The sequence below is a fragment of the Mustela nivalis genome (genome assembly GCF_964662115.1).
Source record: "Mustela nivalis genome assembly, chromosome: 9".
NCBI lineage: Eukaryota > Metazoa > Chordata > Mammalia > Carnivora > Mustelidae > Mustela > Mustela nivalis.
Genome location: NC_139028.1, coordinates 12772019 through 12792717, shown reverse-complemented (window position 1 = coordinate 12792717; position 20699 = coordinate 12772019). Strand labels below are relative to the sequence as shown.

Here is a 20699-nt window from a genome sequence, read left to right as displayed (position 1 = left end):
TCCAAGTAAAATGTAAAATAGTTCTCATTCTATAGGAACCTGTTCTGTGATAGCCGAGTCTACAATTATCACGGACTGTATTTTGTACGGGAAAATACATTATTGAAGTCCTATTCAATGATCGGCTAAAAGGCCAGGCATTTAAAGAAGAGCCGTTGAATGATCTGACCTGCATTTTTGCAGCTTCATCCATTTTCATCAAATATGGGTTAGAGAGGAGTGCCTGGGTGGCGCAGTTGTTAAGCATCTGCCTTCAGCTCAGGTCATGATCCCAGGGTCCTGGGATCAAGCTACACATCAGGCTCCCTGCTCAGTGGGGAACCTGCTTCTCCCTCTCCCACTCCCCCTGCTTGTGTTTCCTCTTTCTCTGTGTTCTTCTCTGTCAAATAAATAAATAAAAATCTTTAAAAAAAATGGGTTAAAGAGGGAAGAAAAGGGGATGAGTCCTCTGTTCTGAAGTTATTTAATTTTTTTTAAAGATTTATTTGTTTATTTGAGAGAAAGAGCACAAGCGAGCCAATGAGAGTGTTGGGATGGGTCGGGGGAGGGGGGGAGAGAGAATCCCAAACAGATTCCTAGCGAGCCTGGAGCCCAACACAGGGCTCGATTCTAGGACCCTGAGATCATGACCTGAGCCGAAACCAAGAGGGGACACTTAACCGACGTCACCAGCCAGACCTCCTGAAGTTATTTAACAGAGCCATGTAGGAGGGAATGTAGTAGGCTAGCAGATGCACTTTGCTTAGTGCTGGGGGTTTGCATTTTGTCCCCGATTCTGCCACTTTTGAACAACGCCAGTTGGGTGACCCGTTTTGCCTCTCCAAGCTTCATTTTGTTCATCTGTCACTCTGCTGGGTCAAAACTTAAAAACGAGAAGGTGCAGGAACATTTTTGTAAATGGCAAGGCCCTGTGGAAAACAAAGTCAGATATTCTGATGGGGTTCATTAGCATGAATGTGATAAATAAATAGTACCTGGTAATGATGCGTGCCCCACCCGCAAATCCGAGGAGCTCTAAGTCAGCGTCTGGAACCTCGAGTTGTCCGGACAAAGAGTCCCAGGTCGTAGGAGAGCAGGTGAGCTCTGAATCCAGGTGAGCACAAGGATTCAGAGCAAGGAGTCAGGAATGCTTCCAGTGCTACTCTTCATGCTTGCTTTCTGGTCCTTTCCCGGTTCTTTCAAGAAAAAAGCATAGATTTGGAAAAATAGATTTCTCCTTGTTAGAAAATTTGGTATGCCTAGAATGGATAAAGAAGAAAATAACCAAAAATGTCCTATAATTCAACCTAAATTCTCTGTTAATTTTAAGGTTCAATCAGGCAGTTTGACCCGTCAGTCACTGTAGTCTGAAATTAGGACAACACAATTAAGTGTTGACTAGTGTCCTTTGGCTGTAGGCCTTCTCTTGTTCCCAGAGAGTCAGAATAGGAAGAAACAGTTCAGGGGCATCAGGGTGGCTCACTCTTGGTTTTGGTTCAGGTCCTGAACCTCAGGGTCATGGGATGGAGCCCCGTGTAGGGCTCCATGCCCAGTGGGGCGTCTACTTGAGATTCTCTCCCTCTCCCTCCCACTCACTCTCTTTCTCTCTCTCTCTAATAAATAAAATCACTGGGGGAAGAAAAAAAGAGAAAGAAACAATTCCAGGAATGAGCCGTCGAGAAGGTCCAGAGGTTGAAGTTCAGACAGGGTGAACATACCTGAGGTACAGTTAAAGTGAGTGGGTGCAGTTGGGTGGGTTCCTTGCTGGATTTAGACGGGCACTAAGCTTGCCCTTCTCTCGGCTTCTGCTGTATTGTTACAGAATACTGAAGACTTGGTTAGCCCCACTCCCCCACCTCGGATCTAAGAAGTACAGTAGGACATATGGTGAAGATAGTAGAGGAGAGATGTTGTCCTAATTTCAGAAGTGTCCTGCTCCATTGTTCTACATAATAATCATAAATACGAGAAAACTTGATGGGTGTTACTTATGGCACCCTTTTTAGAAGAGCTTGCTTCAGTGACTTAGTTAAGTACGGGACTGTGGTTTTGGCAAATCTCCATGAACGTGCTTCTAGCATTGTGTATAAGAAAGCTGACCTCTGAAACTCTGGATTCTTGTACGTTGCTGGAATATTCCAGTCTTCTGTGTCTGGGACATCACGGTCAGTTCACTTGAGGAGGTCACCGGGCTCTGATTTTTAAGATGATTAAGATCATTCTTGCTATTCAAGCTCACATTTACACCTGAAAATAAATTTATTAATTTATAATGAGAATTGTTGCTGTCAAATTTGACAGTTGCTCATAGGAAGACCATCCCAACAGAAAAACATACTTGGGAAATATGAGCTATGAAGTTGCTTAGTGAATGTAGAACAAAGACAAAAGAAGTCACATGTCTATCCACCCCACTGCCCACCTTTATGAGACCCAGACCTCTACTCTCGATACCTGGCTTCCAACGAGATCAGGGGACCCTTGCTCCTTGATGGGACTGGAGAAACAGATAACTTGCCAAGTTTCCTTTTTCTGGAGTTGATATTGTTCAGCAGAGCAGGCCACTGTTACTCTGTCCATGTCAAGATGCAATGTAACTTACTTTAAATTTTCATTTTATTTTTAAAAGATTTTATGTATTTGAGAGAGAGAGAGCACATGCGTGTGTGCGTGCACAGGTTCTGGGGCAAGGAAGGGCAGAGGGAGAGGGAGAAGCAGACTCTCCGCTGAGCACAGAACCGGACTTGGGGCTCCATCTCAAGACCCCGAGATCACGACCTAAGCCAAAACCGAGAGTTGGACGCTTAACTGACTGAGCCACCCAGGAGCCCCTCATTATAGTTTTGATATGGATCTTTTCATGTGTCTGTTGGCCACCTGCATGTCTTCTTTGGAGAAATGACTGTTCATGTCTTCTGCCCATTTTTAAATTGGATTATTTGGGGTTTTTTGGATATTGAATTATTCAAGTTCTGTATATATTTTGGATACGAACCTTTTAGGGAATGTATTTCTGTCATAATCTCATTGCCCTGAGGTATCATTTGTATAGGAAGGGCAGAGTAAATGTTTATTTCTTCCTCTTTATCTGTGAATTTTCAAAGTAATGGGTTATTGGTTCCTAGCATCCTTCCAAGGTTACCATTGAGGTTTTTTTTTATTATTATCATTTTTTATTTTATTTTATTTTTAAAGATTTTACTTATTTATTTGACAGACAGAGATCACAAGTAGGCAGAGAGGCAGGCAGAGAGAGAGGAGGAAACAGGTTCCCTGCTGAGCAGAGAGCCCGATGCAGGACTCGATCTCAGGACCCTGAGATTATGACCCGAGCCGAAGGCAGAGGCCTAACCCACTGAGCCATCCAGGTGCCCCTATTTTTATTTTTTTTTAAAGATTTTTTGTTTATTATTTTATATATAGAGAGAGACAGAGAGAGGCAGGGAGAGAGCACAGGCAGGGGGAGGACAGAGGAAGAAGGAAAGAGAGAATCTCCAGCAGATCCCTACTGATCGAGAGCCTGACGCAGGGGTGGATCTCGTGACCCTGAGATCAGGACCTGAGCCAAAACCAAGAGTCGGATGCTTAACCAACTGAGCCACCCAGGCACTCCATGAGTTTTATTATTATTATTATTTTAATTTTAAGCATTGCTTATTAATTTATGGATTTAAACGTATTTGAGGTATTTTGAGTCCATTGCGGTTGTTCTTTTGATGTTCAGAATGTCTTTTTGTCATGACACCACTAATGTTTTGCTCACTTTACTGCCATCCAATGTGACGAGATAGTCTAGGCTTATTTTGTATGTTTCTTACCCCAAGTCTGAGATCAGCGGTTCTCCAAGGAGCCCTAGTTGTAGTGGGAAATCGCATTTAGATGCCGTACCTAGGCACGAAGAATGTTCAGGATTGTTGGTCGGTCATTGTTTCAAGCTGGCTTTTCAGTGGACAGAGATAGGAATTATGTATCTTTAAAATATATGAAATACGGTGTAAGTTAATTCTAGTTTTCAGTAGGGTTCAGAACAGTGAGGGTTTAACTTTGACTTTGAAAACAGTTTTGGTTTTCTCTTTACACTTAAAAATAACAAACACGGGTTAGCGTTAGCATTCCATACTCATTTTGCTCCGCATTTGCTTTTTAAAGTAGATACTGGGGCGCCTGGGTGGCTCAGTTGGTTAAGCAGCTGCCTTGGGCTCAGGTCATGATCCCAGCGTCCTGGGATCGAGTCCCACATCGGGCTCCTTGCTCCACAGGGAGCTTGCTTCTCCCTCTGACTCTGCCTTCCACTCTGTCTGCCTGTGCTCGCTCTCTCTCGCTCTCTCTCTGACAAATAAATAAAATCTAAAAAAATAAAAAATAAAATAAAGTAGATCCTGGCCATCACTTCATAGCAGTGGGTAGAAATGTTTGCCTGGCTTTTATAGCCCACGGTACTCTTTTCTGTTTATTCGGGTGGTTCCCTATTGGTAGGCATTTAGGTTTTTATCTTTAGTCCTTTACTGTTCTAGGTAGTCGTGTAAGGAATAGCTTGTATGTAGGCCTTTTGTATTTTTGCCAGAGGGTCTTGGTGAGAGACCGCTAAAAGTACAATTCCCCATGCTGTGTCCCCCAGTATGGATTGTGTCATTTTGCTTTGTACCAGCAACAGTCAGAAGTACCACTAAGCCTTTTGAAGTTCACAGATTGTGTCCAGACTGCCATCATTTGTTCCGTGGATTTCTAGAATTGAGAGAACTCAGACCTGGAAGCCCTTCTCTAGAGCTCTGCTCCTCAAAGGGTGGTCTGTGGACCGGAAACCCAGGCATCACCGAGAGCTGGTGTGAAGTACAGATCTCAGGCTTCTCTCCAAATGTGTTGAATCACAATGTGCAATTAAAAAAAAAAAAAAAAGATTTTATTTACTTGAGAGAGGGAGAGTAGGAACATGAGTGTGGAGCGGGGGGCCGAGGGAGAGGGAGAAGCAGACTCCTTGCTGAGCAGAGAGCTGGACGCGAGATCGATGTGAAGCCCCTGGGATCATGACCGGAGCTGAAGGCAGAGGCTTAACCCACTGAGCCACCCAGGCACTCCCAGAATGTGCAATGTAGCAAGATCTTCAGGTGTTCACATCACATTAAGATTTGAGAAGCACCGGTCTGGAGTTGTGGTGTTCTGTGTGGTAGCTCCTAGCCACATGTGGCGACTTAAATGAGAATGAATTACACTGAACTACAGTAGAAACTTCAGGTCCTCATTCACACTCCTAGCTCCATTTCAGATGCTCAGTAGCTCCTTCTCAAACATTTCCATCACTGCAGTAACGCCACTGCACAGTGTTGGTTTGTGGCTACTCTAGCCATTTATGGCTATTTTAATTTAAATTGAAATTATGTAACATTCAAAATTCGGTTCCTCATTTACTTTAGCCCTGTTGCAAGTGCGTGTTTGCTCCATATGGCTGGAGGTGACTCTATTGGTTGGTGCATATACAGAGCATTTTCATCATCGCAGAAACTTCTGTTGGACAGTTCTGGGCAGAAGGGCTCCAAAAGGCTGGGTGAGCCAGAGAAACAAGGGAAAGAAAATTTACTGAGTGCCTAAGGCGGTGGGTAGTTTTTTTCTACAGGTTACATTAATTAGCCCTTAAACACAAACAAGTGGTTTTACACCCATTAAAATAAAGAAACAGGGGTCTCCTGGATGGCATAGTCGACTGAACATCTGACTCTTGGTTTTGGCTCAGGTCCTGATCACGTGGTTTGTGAGATCGAGTCCCGCCTTGGGCTCTGCACCCAGCGGCGGCGGGGTAGGGGGGTCAGCTTGGATTCTCTGTCTCTCACTATCCCTCCCACCCTGCCCTCCATTTGTGTGCCTGCTCTCTCTCAAATAAATAAATCTTTTAAAAAAAGTAAAAAAAAGAAAGTTTTTGAAACACTAGTTGAACTTCTTAACATTAATAAGGGGTGGGATTAAACATTCTGATTCAAAGTCTAGGGTTCTCTGCACAGTGTTCACAAGGAATTCTTCTTCCTTAAAGATCACATCTGGGGTACAGTCTCCACCAGCCTTTTATGGAACAAAACATGAAGTGGAAAACACGTTTTCCACTTGTCAGCACCTGTTTCTCTTCTCTTTCTTTTTTCAAATTTAAATCTAGACCCAAGTGTTCTCTGTTTGTTGTGCTCTTGTTACTGCCACTATCACGTTGCTTGAGTTCCTCTCTCCGTGTCTCCTAACTGCAGTATTTGTCTCCCTTGCGTTTTAATGTTACAGGATCTCATCTGACATTACCACATCTCAAGAACTAATTGCGTGTAGTCACTAATCTAATAAACATCTACTGAGCATCAACTCTGCGTAAGACATAATCTAGTGGGGGGAAAAGAAAACACGTTTCCTTCCCTTACTTGCCTTCGTTTTAAGGTAATGATATATCCTAGTACACTTTCTAGTTTTTGAAATTTGGCTTCTGTGGACTTGAATATGCCTTTTTACGTGAGACTGGGGTTCTTCCAAAGCGCTAGCTCCTTGTGTTTATAAGAAGGTCATGATGCAGGGCGCCTGGGTGGCTCAGTGGGTTAAGCCGCTGCCTTCGGCTCAGGTCATGATCTCAGGGTCCTGGGATCGAGTCCCGCATCTGGTTCTCTGCTCAGCAGGGAGCCTGCTTCCTCCTCTCTCTCTGCCTGCCTCTCTGCCTACTTGTGATCTCTCTCTGTCAAATAAATAAATAAAATCTTAAAAAAAAAAAAAAAAGAAGGTCATGATGCATGGTTCTGTTATATCCCATATATTACCCCTTCATTGTCCTAAGGAAGACATTTTCTCTTAGAGATTTTCATTTTAGTGTATCTTTAAAAAATCTTGTGTTAAGTTGCCTCCATCATTTTTTGGGGGGTTTGGACAACCCAGGAATGGCCCTTTTGTGTCTATGATGTTGCTGTTCACAGCTTTTCTTGATAGGCCTAGTACAATCTTGGGAACAGGGTTGCTGTGTGCTGAAGGTGGACAGTAGCTCTTAGCCTTGCCTATCTTTGGTAGTTATGCTGTGCATTTTTTTTTTTTTTTATTGGTGTACCATGTTTGATTTGTCCCTCATATCTTTGGAGTTTTTCTGAGAAATGGAGCAGTAATACAGCATCAACTTATTAAAATACGTTTTAAGCCTTTAAAAAAAAAAAAGAAGCAGGTCATGATACAGTAATGGCTGAATTTTTGAATCCTAGAAATGTAGATACGGAAAGAAGATAACCTGTCATCGAGGCTGCTTCTCACTATGTAAAGAAAGACTATTTTCTAGCTTGCTACCAGTATCATTTTAAATGCTCTAGTAATAGACACGGGATGATCTTTATGCTAAGGCTGAGGACTTGGTCTAAATGAGTATTTCTTGTAATAGGATTTTTATAGAGGGGCTGGAAGTTACTGTTCTCTACCAGGTATTTACAGGTGACAGGTGTGATGGATTTTAAAATCTCCCCAAGGAAGCTGGGCTCCGTACAAGCCTCTTAGCCCTAGTATGAAATCCTGCCTTTAGCTGACAGTGTGCAACCCAGCAGCACAGATTTATTGAGACATAAAATGAAGAAAAATGTGTGATTTGCATTCCAGGAGTGCATTTTAATCACTCATTTGGAACTCTTTTTTTTTTTTCCTTCAAATAAAAGGAAGAGAAAAACTCAATGGTTTGCCATCTTCATTGTATAATAATTAGACTCACCCAGGGGGCTAATTAAATAGACTGATCATGGGACCTGACTTCCCCATTTTCCTAAGAATCTGACTCAACTGGTTTGGGCTGAGGTCAAGTTTGTTTGTTCTTTTTTTTTTTTTCAAACCCTCCAATGATTTTTAAAAAAAATGTACACTTAAGCAGAGCACTGATGGTCGACTTTATTGCCTGTTAAGAAGAGCTAAAGAAATGAATCAATCTGATCTTTGTGTCTCATGTATATTTTATGTAAAACTAGTGTTTGAAGTAGGCAAGGACCCATATAGCTTTTTCTTCATTCCTGAATCTTCCTGGAAATTGTTGACTTTTCTGACCCATCCTGGGAACCTTCGATGGGCAGTCTGGGTCCTTTCTTCCCCTTGACCACAGACCCAGCTCGACACTGACGCTTTCCATCTTGTTGTGGTTCTGTGTGGTGAGGTCCTTCTCCTCCACCAGACGGAAAGCTCCTTATTATGTTTAAAAATGACCAGGGGCCCGTTAAGCACTTACGTGTACTAGGCACTGTGTTCATCATGGAAGAGACGAATGTCCCTGTCCTCTTGGAGTAGAGATCTGGAGAGGGGGAGACCCCAAGCAGTGTGGTAGGTATTATATATAATAGAGGGGTGTGGTGTTTTTTCCAGGCACAAAGCCTGAGCCCCCCCCCCCCCCCATCTGGTCTGGGTAGAATGGAATATGGGACCAGTAAATACATGGGATATGGGACCTTTAAATTCTAAATCCCTTTCTCTTGGCATGTGTTAGGCACCCAATAGACTTCAGTAAATACACGACTGAACACACGAATAAGACAAGATAGAAGATAGAGTTCCATTAACAAGTGTGTGCACGAGTATTTTGGAATGGAAGGAATATGAAGATATGTGCTTTTAAGTTCTCTGGAAGAAGGAAGGGGGGAGATAAAATGCTTTAAAACCCTTTTCTTCTTTCCCTCCTTAAATTCTCTTTTTTAAGATTTTTATTTATTATTTACTTGAGAGAGAGCTAGAGAGAGAGAGAGAGCGCGCGCGTGCGAGCATGAGCAGGGGGAGGGGCAGCAGGAGAAGCAGGCTCCCTGCCGAGCTGGGAGCCCGATGTGGGGCTCGATCCCAGGACCCTGGGATCATGACCTGAGCCGAAGGCAGATGCTTAACGGACTGAACCATTCGGGCTCCCTAAATTCTTAAATCCATGTACTATACTCGAGGAGTCATGCGGTCAGAAGTGCTCTCCTTCATTTATCTTACACCTGCCTGCCCAGCCGACCCCGAGTGACTGACCACTCCTGTCCGCTCTGATTTCCGGGGGCCTGGCTCCCCAGCAGGAAGCCACCTTGGATAATGTGTCTTAGAGCTGGAACCATGTCCAGCTTTGGACATGGTTCACTGCAGTGGAGGTTCCGTTTGAAAAGGGATACACCCCGTGGTTAGATGCACGTTGTTTCTGGCGGCGTCCCTTAGGAAGGAACGGGTTTTGTTACGGTTTGGAGAGTCCCTGTGCTCAGGTCAGAACTCTGTGAACCAGGACCTTGTGGTGAAACACAAATGCTTTCCTGTGAAGCCACAGTAACAAAAATTGTTCTGAGGCCTTTGGTATCTCTCTTGACAAGTCTGGATACTTTTTCTCTTCTTTCTTGTGTTCAATGCCCACCTCCTTCAGGTTCTCAGCTTCTCCCTCTCTCCCTAGTGCTCTCTCTCCCTCCCAGTCTTTCTCTCCCTCCCAATAACCCCCTCCCCCAGTCTCCCCCGCCTCCCAGTCTCTCTCTCCCCCTCTCTCCCTGTCTCTTGCCCTCTTGCCTCTCCATTATAGATGAGGTCATTATGATTTGGAGCCAAGAGAAGTGCATTCCTGTAACTTTAAATCTCCCTACTCAATTTGCGACTTTTTTTTGGTTGTTGTTGTAGAGGATGGCGATACTTTATAGTTGGAGGACAGCTTGCTTCATTGTGCTATTTTAGATGGCAAATGAGAGCTCACCAGAGGAACGTTGTCAATTTGCGAACAGGGCTTAGTGCTTCCAGACTTCTATCCTCGCTTATTTCAAATGTATCGTTGCTCTTGAGTCCATTATGGGATGGGAAAAATGGTCTGAATTTGGTTAGGTTATGGGCCACTTGGTTAGCTCCCTGGGGCCCTGTAGTTCGGACACCCAGGTCCCCGCTGATGGACAGGGAAACAGTGCTCATTCTGGTAGCAGAGAGAACAGCCTAGATCCTTTCCGGGCAGCGAGGTGGGGATCCTTTGAAGAACCAGTTTTCTGGTATTAGCTCTGTTATTAAGTCATGACGGAGAAGGGAAGCAGGGTGAAGAGAGGGGTGTGGGGCGGGGAGTGAGGAGGAGGAGATACAGAAATTAAGAAACCAACACTGAGGGAGGATCTCACTGTTATCCCAAGACCACGTGTTGCGGGGGGAACAGCGGTATTTGTGACCGGACAACTTGGGCATCCCCTCGGCTTCTCTATCATCTTGGGTAAAACTCTTCCTTCTTCCTGGGTCACAGTCTTTTCAACTAAAAAAAGGGGGGGCGGGTTTAGCACCAAAGTTCTGTACTTCCGAGACTTTCTTCCAGGAAGGAGAGGAGACCTTTCCCTAGGTCCTTTTCTATAAGCAGATTCGAATCCCTGATCAGTCTTTTATTTATTTATTTATTTATTTATTTATTTATTTTAATGAGTTGTAACTTTAGGTTTTTTTTTTTTTTTAATTTTATTTATTTGTCAGAGAGAGAGTGAGTGAGAGCGAGCACAGGCAGACAGAGTGGAAGGAAGAGTCAGAGGGAGAAGCAGGCTCCCTGCGGAGCAAGGAGCCCGATGTGGGACTTGATCCCAGGACGCTGGGATCATGACCTGAGCCGAAGGCAGCTGCCTAACCAACTGAGCCACCCAGGCGTCCCCCTGATCAGTCTTTTAATGGCTGAGAGCACTGACTTCCTCTGCCTTCTCATGGCTGTGCGGCTGTGGCTGAGTCACGCAGCCCCTCCGAGTCTCGGTTTCCTCCCCCATAGCAGGAGGGTGGTTGTACTTTTCTCCCGTCACGGTGAGGGTTACGTGGAGAACGTGTCCTGTGCAGCGATATCAGCCGAACGACGAAGTACAGGAGAGCTGGAACCGTTGCTTCGTGCAGGTGTCCTTCCTCGCGTGATTCCTGAGGGAGTCCGGAGCCGGGGACAGTGACGCAGAATGAAGTTGTTTCCCATTTTTTAGCTTTGGCTCTTTGACTTCAGTCGTCTCCTGGTGCTCTAGGCAGATCAAGTAGTGAATTTCTTTTGTTTAGCCTAAAATCTAGAATCAGTGTCTCCTTTAGAAAGAAGTGAGCTCAAGAGGAAGAGGTCAGAACGCTGGCATCCAGCTTGCCTCATCAGCGGGTGATGGGCACAGCCTCCCTGGAAAGACTCCTACCCTTGTGGGAGCAAGTCCTGAACTCCTTGCTCACCTGACAGTGTCCTTCCAGAGCCTAAAAAACGTCTTTGCATCTGGCCAGGGACTGATACCATTCTTCCCCTTGAAGGGTAGGGATTCCTGCACTTCCTTTCTTTTGAGAGTAACAGAGTAAACAGCGTGTGGTAAGAGAACACTTTCAAGAGGCATTGAGCAAAACAAATAAAATGGAAGATGCTTCTGTGAGGTTAAGAGCAGCCATTGCACTCTGAGATGTTTGTCCAGAGCAAGTGATTCTTTTAAACTTGGTGCAACAAGTAGGAAGTCATTCTATTTGCAGGATACCCTGAGTAGTCCCTGCCAGGCCATCCCGAGAGCTTAGGTCCTGCCATCCTGAGCAGATTTTGTATTAGCATATCAGCAACACGCCTGCCGCAGTTTGGTTTTTTGCTAAAAACCGGAAAAACTTCTAGATAAGTCGCAAGAATGTTTGTGGAGGCATTGTTTACAAGAGCTCACACACACACACCCACCCCTTAGAAAACAACCTAAGTATCAAGAAGAGAATGGAGAAAGTGATAGGATCACGTACTAGGAAAGAATGAACCAGAACTAGCCTATGGCCAAGATGACTCTTGTACACTGTTGATCAAAATAGCAAGTTGCAACAAAACTGTACCTACCTGTTATGCTGTTTATATAAAATTTTAAAGCAAGCAGAGCAATGCTGTTTATTGCTTAGGGATATTTGCATAAGTATTAAAATACAGGGGAATGCATGGCATAGATAGATGCCCAGTTCTGGAGCAGCTGGTTACCTCCGAGACCTGAGGCTGGGGAGATCAGGAGGGGGATGTGTCCATGTTGCCAATATTTTGTTCCCAGGCTCCCTGGTAGATACATCCATGTGTGTTGGCTATACATTATACTTTGTTATATGTCGAGTATCTTATAGAAGTTTAAAAAAGCAACATTTAAAGCTGCGAGAGAGTAGTCCCCAATGAGACCGGCAAAGGGAATTTGGGGTCAGGTGGATGGGGAGCCCTGCAGGCCATTTTAAGGTTTGGCTTTCATTTAGGGATGAAGAGATCCTTGCTGAGAGATTTCAGGAAGGGTGGGGGTGATCCCCTTAACTTTCCGTTAACATTCGGAACATTGACTCCTGCTAGGGAGTAGAGATTGGATCTGTGGAGAGTGGTGCAGTTAGGAGAAATTTGCTACAGCCCGAATGGTAGAGCACTTTCTCTTTAAAGTGCCGTCTTCTCCTGCTTCCAGAATGGTCTTCCTCCCTTGTTCTCTCCCTCTTCTCTGGACATGCCTCTCCATCCTTATCTCTAATTTCTTTTCTTCCTCTGGCTCCTAAGTGTTGCTGATTCCCAGAATGTTTCTTTCTTTCTTTCTTCTTTTTTTTAAATCTCTCTTTTTCTTTCTTTCTTTCTTTTTTTTTTTTTTAAGATTTTTATTTATTTATCAGAGAGAGAGGGAGCGCGAGCGAGCACAGGCAGACAGAGTGGCAGGCAGAGGCAGAGGGAGAAGCAGGCTCCCTGCCGAGCAAGGAGCCCGATGTGGGACTCGATTCCAGGACACCGGGATCATGACCCGAGCCAAAGGCAGCTGTTCAACCAGCTCAGCCACCCAGGCGTCCCTAAATCTCTCTTTTTCTTTAATGTATATGTGTTAGCATTATTTATATTCCCACTTCAGTTGCCATCTCTATGCTTTTAATTCTCAAATTTATTTCTGCAACCCAGTCCTTCTTCCCAGCTTCCCTACTGGATAGTTTTTCCTTGACCGTCTCATAATTACACAAACTCCAGCATGTCCAAATGGAGTTATTCTCTTTTCCAGATGTGCCTTTTTCCTGCTGCCATTGGGGTCTTGGCTAACCGTGTTGTGATCTGTGCAGCTGTCTGATCTAGAAAACCGGGTAGTCTTCTAGACTCCGCTCTCTGTCAACTTTCCTCTTTAACTGGTTTTCATGTGAGGCATTAAGGGTAAGGTTTTGGTGCTCTGTGCTATGACATATTTAGGGACCCAGGAGTGCTCAGTCACTGATGTGCTAGTCACTTCACTCCCTCCTATTCAGAAGATCTCAGTGATCTCACCCCCAGCAAGATAAGATGCCAGCCTCAGAGCATTGGATCCAAGGCTTTTTGATCTGGCTTCTGTGGACTCCTCCCACCCTCGTCTGCTGCCGTTCTCCTCTTTTCACCTTTTTTGCAGCTCCATCAACCCACTTGAAATCCCTGAATGTGCCCTACTGTTTTAGGACTCTGTGCCTTAGTGTGTGCTGTTCTATCTGCTTAGCATGCCTTTCCTTGCTGTTCTTGTCTGGTGAACTCTTGGAAGTTTTGTAAGCCAGTGCATTATAGCACTTGTCTTGTCCTAATTCCTGGTTTACATGCCTGTTTATCCCCAGGAGACTCTGAACTTCTGAGGCACAGAGTGTGTCTCTTAAGGGTTTTTTGTTTCTGTTATTTTTATTTTTATTTGAGAGAGAGAGAGTGAGCAAGCGCATGTGTGAATGGCCAGAGGAGCCGAAGAAGAGGGAAAGAGTCTTTTTTTTTTTTTTTAAAGATTTTATTTATTTGACAGAAATCACAAGTAGATGGAGAGGCAGGCAGAGAGAGAGAGAGGAGGAAGCAGGCTCCCTGCTGAGCAGAGCGCCCGATGCGGGACTCGATCCCAGGACCCTGAGATCATGACCTGAGCCGAAGGCGGCGGCTTTACCCACTGAGCCACCCAGGCGCCCCGTGGGAAAGAGTCTTAAGCAGGCTCCATGCTCAGTGTGGAGCCGGATGTGGGGCTCGATCCCACTACCCTGAGATCATGCCCTGAGTCGAAATCAAGTCGGACACTTAACTGACCGAGCCACCCGGGCGCCCCTCAGATTTTCTCTTCTTGTCCTGACACATGGCAAAGACTCTTCCAGTACCGTTCACTTAGGGTTGACTCACCCAGCAAGCGTCCCCTTTGTTTTTGGGCCCCTGGGCTAGGATTGTTTGAGTTAGTTGCAAATTACTGAAGTAAACATTCCAGAGGGAAAAATACGTTGTAAACTCTTAGAACAGATATTCTTTGTCTTCTGCTGCAGTTTTGGTATTTTCTACTTTGCTTCTGAGCAACTCTAGCAGGATTTATAGGAACATTTTGAACAAAAGTGGTGGTTCTCAGTCCTGTGTCCTGATCCTTCCAGGAGCTGTCTTCACTCTCTCCTTTCAGTTTCTTCTTGGTCAGTCTTCAAGTTTTCCTTCACACTGTCTTCTGCTCATCTCCCAGATATGTTTACACTTCCATGTTTAATGAGATGATAATAATAATAAATAATAATAAACCTGTCTTCAGCACTGCTGTGTATTCTTCAAACTCTTTCCTTATTTCTGTTCTCCTTTTCATCATTAAAACAAAAACAAAAACAGTTATTTCTGCTTGATGCATTCAGTGGCTCATAATCTACGCACCCACCCACCGGAATCTGACTTCGGGCATTCCCACTAGCCACAAGCTTTCTTTGAAAGCGATGAGAAGCTTCCAGCTTGCCAGTCCAACTCTATCTCTTTAGCCAGAAGGCTTCCCCTTCTCTCTGTAGTTTTTGATACTATCATATTGATGATCTCTTCCTTTAAAAAAAAGTGTTTCCACTCTTAGCTTCTGTATCACGGCACTCCCATAATTTCTACTTTTTCTCTGACTCTTGGGTTTCACTGGAAAACTAGAGAAGTGTCTTATATTTGGAGATACCATATGATAATTTCTTTATCCATTTACATTCATTCAACACATACTTAACTGAGGGACAGCAAAGTGCCAGGCCCTGGGTCTGTAGTGGAGAGAAAGCAGATGTGGTCTAACTTTCTGCAGTCCAGAGTTTCAACTTTGTTATCTGTTACTGGGTAACACGTTGTCACAGACTTCGTGACCTTTGTAAGACAGAGGTGTTGGGGATCAGGCATCAGGGCGAGGTCTAGCTCTGACCTTGGCTTAGAGGCCTCTTGCTAGGCTGCAGTCATGGTGTCTGCTGCGGCCTCCAGCGGGGACAGATCTGCTTCTAAGCTCACGTGGACGTTAGCAAGTTTTCAAGTTAGCAAGTTTTCTTTCCTTGCTGATCGGTGGGCTGATGTTCCCAGTTCCTTGCTGGGGTTTGGCCAGAATGCACCTTCAGTTCCTTTCCACGTGGGTCTTTCTGTATACGCTTGTTTCATGGGATCCAGCAGGGGAGAGAGTAGAGTTGACTTGCAAGATGGAAGTGATAACCTTAGGAACGTGTTCATGGAAATGACATCCCATTACTTGTACTGTATTCCAGTGGTTAGAAGCAAGGGACAGGTCCTGCCCACACTCAAGAGGAGATCACACAGGGCAAAGCTGCCAGGAAGCAGAGACTCCTTGGGGAGCTTCTTAGAGTCCTCCTGTCACAAACCTCTTCCTGTTTTTCCTGGGATTTGCCCAGTCATTCACTCTAGAAACCCTAACCCTAGGCAGCTCAGATGGTTGAACGTCCCACTCTTGGTTTCGGCTCAGGTCATTGTCTCAGGGTCGTGGGATCGAGCCCCGTGGCGGGCTCTGCGCTCAGCTCAGAATCTGCTTGAGATTCTCTCTCCCTGTGCCCCTCCCTACCCTGTGCTCGCTCATTCTCGCTCTCCCTGCCCTCTCAAATAAATAAATAAAATCTAAAAAAGAAAGAGAGAAAGAAAGAAAGAAAGAAAGACAGAAAGAAACCCAGAGATCATTTTCAATACCTCCCCTGGAGGTTTCACAGGCTGCTGGGTTCTCTACGTTCTGCCCCTGTGGCACCTTTCACGCCGGCCTCTACTTTCCACTGATGGTGATGTGGTTTCGTTGGTTGTTAAGACGCTTCTTTTAAATGCCAAAAGGCAGAGTCTGGGTCTTATTCTTCTGTGAATTCAAAGTGTCAGCCTCTAGCATGATTCAGAGTCTTGGCTGCACACTGGAATAACCTGGGAAGCTTGGAGCATCATCTACTCCTGGGACCCTGATGCCTGGGATCCTGATGCCTGAGACCCACTGCGGCCGGTCCATCCAGGCGCAGCTGAACATTGGCGTTTACAGTCTCCATGGTTCAGGGGTGCTGGGTGGCCTAGTCGGTTACTGTCAGACTCTTGATCTCCACTCGAGTCAGGATCTCAGGGTCGTGGGATCAAGCCCTGCATCAGGCTCTGCACTCAGTGGGGAGTTTGCTTGTGGGTCTCTCTCTGCCCCTCCCCCCACTCATGCCTGCATGTGTGCGATGCTCACTCTCTGTCTCTAAAAATAAATAAACAATAAAACCTTCGAAAACTCTCCGTGACTCAAACCTGCAGGCAACCTTGAAAGCCATTGCTTCTTGTTGAAGAAATCAAGTCCCCGGGAGAATGAAAGGTTGAGAAAGTGGTGAACACTTCATGCATGGGAAGAATTTAAAACTAGTGTCAATGTTTAAAAAAAAAAAAAAAAAAAAAAGGAAAAATCACCCACATACTTTAAATGGTAGATGACATCACTTAGTAATCCAAACGATCTCTGTGTGGTCAGTGAAGGTGGGGGATATGTTTTTTGGTGGGAATGAGGGGGAAAATCAGAAATGTAAAAGAGCAAAGATAGAGTCTCTCGAAATACGAAACTTTCGTTTTAGTGCATGTGAAGTGAGCAATGAAGTGAACTGAAGAACCACCTGGGATAATTAGAATATTTCTTCGTGTTGAGCCTCTGTGTGTGTGTGTGTGTGTGTGTGTGTGTGTGTGGAATAACTTAGTTGGGAGTTGTTCTGATTTTCTCCTTTGTTTTCTAGGAATATCTTGAAGACAATTGCCCTGGGTCAGATGTTGTCCTTGTGCATATGCGGGACAGCCATCACCAGCCAGTTCCTGGCAGAAAAATACAAAGTGAACACCCCCATGCTTCAGAGCTTTATCAACTACTGCCTGCTGTTTCTCTTTTATACAGTGACGCTGGCGTTTCAGTCAGGTAGGTTAAATGTGAGGGTGATCTTTTCAACAAATTATCTCTGTAAAAATGTTTTGGCTTCTAGATATTAAAAAAAATAAAATGAGGTAAAAACCAAGAACAGGAAACTGTTCTTCATAGACGTTATTAGATAAGTATGACACCCCTGAATGCTCTGAAAATTTATGGAGATTTAGGTATAATTCAGTGAAAATGTTGATTAAAACAGGTAGTGCCAGGGCACCTGGGTGGCTCAGTGGGTTAAGCCTCTGCCTTCAGCTCAGGTCATGATCTCAGGGTCCTGGGATCAAGCCCCGAGTCGGGCTTTCTGCTCAGCAGGGAGTCTGCTTCCCCCTCTCTCTCCCTGCCTACCTCTCTGCCTACTTGTGATCTCTCTCTCTCTGTCAAATAAACAAATAAAATCTTAAAACAAAAACCCAAAAAACAAAAAACAGGTAGCGCCAAACTGTCCCAGTAGAAGTTGTCAAAATATAAAAACGTGCTGGTGTGCCTGGCTGATGTAGTGTGGGACTCTTGAGCCCCATATTGGGTATAGAAATTACTTTAAAAAAAATTTAAAAAGTAAAACTTAAAAAAAAATTGTAAATGCCGTTACGAGTTAGGTTTTGTTTTTTTCTCCCGTGGTTGGTATTTAAGAGACAATAGTAAACAGCCCTTAAAAAGAGCCTCACTCTCCAAAATATATATTTCCAGTTAAGTGGAACACTGGGTGCATGTACATGAAGTCTGTGTCCTGAGGGAGACAAAGCCAAAAACTGGCAAGGAATTAACATCTTTATCGCTGGCTGGTTTTTTTTTTTGTTGTTGTTGTTGTTGTTTTTTAAGGATTTATCATTCTTGGGGCCCCTGAGTGACTCATTTGTTAAGCATCTGACTTCGGCTCAGGTCATGATCCCAGAGTCCTGGCATCGAGCTCCCTGGCTCGGTGGGGAGTCTGCTTCTCCCTTTCCCTCTGCTGCTCCCCCTGCTTGTATTCCCTCTCCCACTGTCTCTCTCTCTCTGTCAAATAAATCAATAAAATCTTTTTTTTTTAAAGATTTTTATTTATTTGACAGAGAGAGATCACAAGTAGGCAGAGAGAGAGGAGGAAGCAGGCTCCCTGCTGAGCAGAGAGCCCGATGCGGGACTTGATCCCAGGACCCTGAGATCGTGACCTGAGCCGAAGGCAGCGGCTTAACCCACTGAGCCACCCAGGCGCCCTAAATCAATAAAATCTTAAAAAAATAAATAATTTATCATTCTTTTTAAAAAGATTTCATTGTTTATTATAGAGAGAGATGGAGAGTGTGTGCGTCTAAGCAGGGGATGGGGCAGAGGGAGAGAATCTCAAGCAGATCCCCTGCTGAATGAGGAGCCTGATGCGGTGCTCGATCTCACAACCCTGAGATCAGAACGTGAGCCGAAACCAAGCGTCCGAGGCTTGCCTGATGGAGCCACCCAGATGCCCAAGTGAAGTTGTTTTAGAATCATTGTAGAAATATGATTTGTAACTAATGACACAGAAAATGGGCAAAGTGAGATTCTGGTGGACACTTCTGTGCCAGGCATCATTTTAATTGATTAACTCACTTTGGTGATGTGTCACCTCACTCTCAGTGAAGCATGTGGGGATTACTGTTACCCCCACTTTGCAGATGAGGAAACTGAGGCACGTAGCACTTAGGTAACGGGCCACGAGTCCTGTAGGTAGGAACTGGAGCCGGATTCCGACCCAGCTAGCCTGCCTCTGGGCCCGTCCTCTTACCGCCGTGCCACACTGAGGGCTGCTAGGCATGACAGACCTCCTTCCCATGAGAGGGGGGCATGGCTTTCAAAATACATGAAATGGGATGGAACTCAGAAACGTGAAGACGACGGGTAGCCCATCACCTGATCGGGAGGGGGCAATACTTCCATCTTCATCGTTTAAAGGTGAATGATGAAATCATCAGTGCTTGGGCTCCTGGGTGGCTCAGTGGGTTAAGCCTCTGCCTTCAGCTCAGGTCATGATCTCAGGGTCCTGGGATCAAGCCCCGAGTCGGGCTCTCTGCTCAGCGGGGAGCCTGCTTCCCCCTCTCTCTCTGCCCGCCTCTCTGACTACTTGTGATCTCTGTCTGTCAAATAAAAAAAAAAAAAAAGAAAAAAAAGAAATCACCAATGCTTGTGAATCCTTAACATCATATGAACCTTAACATGCACAATGGTATTCCAGTGTCGGAATAAGTGACTTTTTTTTTTTTTTAAAGATTTTATTTATTTATTTGAGAGAAAGAGCATGAAAGGAGAGAGGTCAGTGGGAGAAGCAGACTCCCTGCTGAGCAGGGAGCCCAATGCGGGACTCGATCCCGGGACTCCAGGATCATGACCCAAGCCGAAGGCAGACGCCCAACCAGCTGAGCCATCCAGGCTCCCTAAGTGACTTATTTTTGAAAGAAAGTGGAAACTAGTTGGGGGAGAGGGAAAAGTGCCAAATTTGGTAAGAGCTTAGGAGTTGGAATTAGATGCCTGGGTACATGGTCAATAGGGCTAGACTTTGCTCCTTTGTAGTGTTGGCCTTTAGGGAGTCAGTGTGACTCGTAAATACATCAGTGAGGTCCCCTGTGGGATGGTGGGTGGGCATCTGCCATGTCATCTTGAGAAGACTGACTTTGTGTTTTCAGGATGTTCCTGCTAATTGGGTTTTAATAACAATCATTTGGTTATGATTCCTACTTGTAGGTTATTTTTACATAAAGTCTTCTCATATGTGTGCTAATTATATATCTCCTGTCTGCCAATGTCTCCAAAGAAGTGAATTGCCATTAACTTGAATAAGAAGAATTTGGGGGTAAAAGGTGTTTGTTCAGTGATGCCACCAAATCTTTTTTATGAACTTACCACTGACTTAATTTTCTCTGGAAAGCATATCTCTTCCAGAAGAATGACCACATGCAGATGTTAAATAGCCATTGAATTCATAAGAAAACATTTGATTTTTTAAGGATAACCAGTAGCTTGTCAGGAATGACAGCATTTAAACCCATACCTGGTTATTATATTTCTGTTACAGTAGGAAATGAAATTTAACCCCTTTTCTCCTACTTACTTCTCTTTGGTGCTTTCTTTTTCCTTTTTTTAAAGATTTTATTTATTTGACAGACAGAGATCACAAGTAGGCAGAGAGGCAGGCAGAGAGGGGGGGGGAAGCAGGCTCCCCGCTGAGGAGAGAGCCCGATGCAGGGTTCTATTCTAGGACCCTGAAATCATGACCTGAGCCGAAGGGAGAGGCTTTAGCCCACTGAGCCACCCAGGGGCCCCTCTCTGGTGGTTTCTTTAAACCCTTAGTCTATGCGGACATCTTAGCTTGGGTCTTGTAATAGAAGAAATCTAACAACTTGCTAAACTGTCTTAGGCATTTTGGTTACGAACAATGGAAATTAGAAGTGGCCACATTCAGGGCACCTGGGTGGCTCAGTCGTTGAGCATTTGCCTTTGGCTCGGGTCATGATCTCAGTGTCCTGGGATCGAGCCCTGCATCGGGCTCCCCGCTTGGTGGGAAGCCTTCTTCTCCCTCTCCCACTCCCCCTGCTTGTGTTCCCTCTCTCGCTGTGTCTCTCTCTGTGAAATAAATAAATAAAATCTTTTTAAAATTTTTTTATTGTAAAAGAGTGACCATATTCAAAAGACATAGTAAACCTTTACTTTGACTCTTTAATCTTTAAA

The 20699-nt window shown here is 44.7% G+C and overlaps 1 protein-coding gene and 1 long non-coding RNA gene across 6 annotated transcripts in view; both read left to right on the top strand.

The window, feature by feature from the left end:
- Window positions 1-20699, top strand: part of SLC35F2 (solute carrier family 35 member F2) — a 50264-nt gene that overhangs the window by 16040 nt on the left and 13525 nt on the right. For 3 of the 5 annotated variants that reach the window (XM_082682763.1, XM_082682760.1, XM_082682762.1), the window contains exon 2: window positions 16843-17022. In XM_082682763.1, coding sequence (XP_082538889.1) covers window positions 16843-17022 — 180 coding nt within the window. The remainder of the gene's footprint in view (window positions 1-16842; window positions 17023-20699) is intronic. The other 2 variants (XM_082682764.1, XM_082682761.1) reach the window with 1 other exon arrangement.
- Window positions 6441-7150, top strand: LOC309841372. Its single transcript, XR_014299093.1, has 2 exons — window positions 6441-6508; window positions 6722-7150. It is a non-coding gene; the product is annotated as an uncharacterized lncRNA (long non-coding RNA).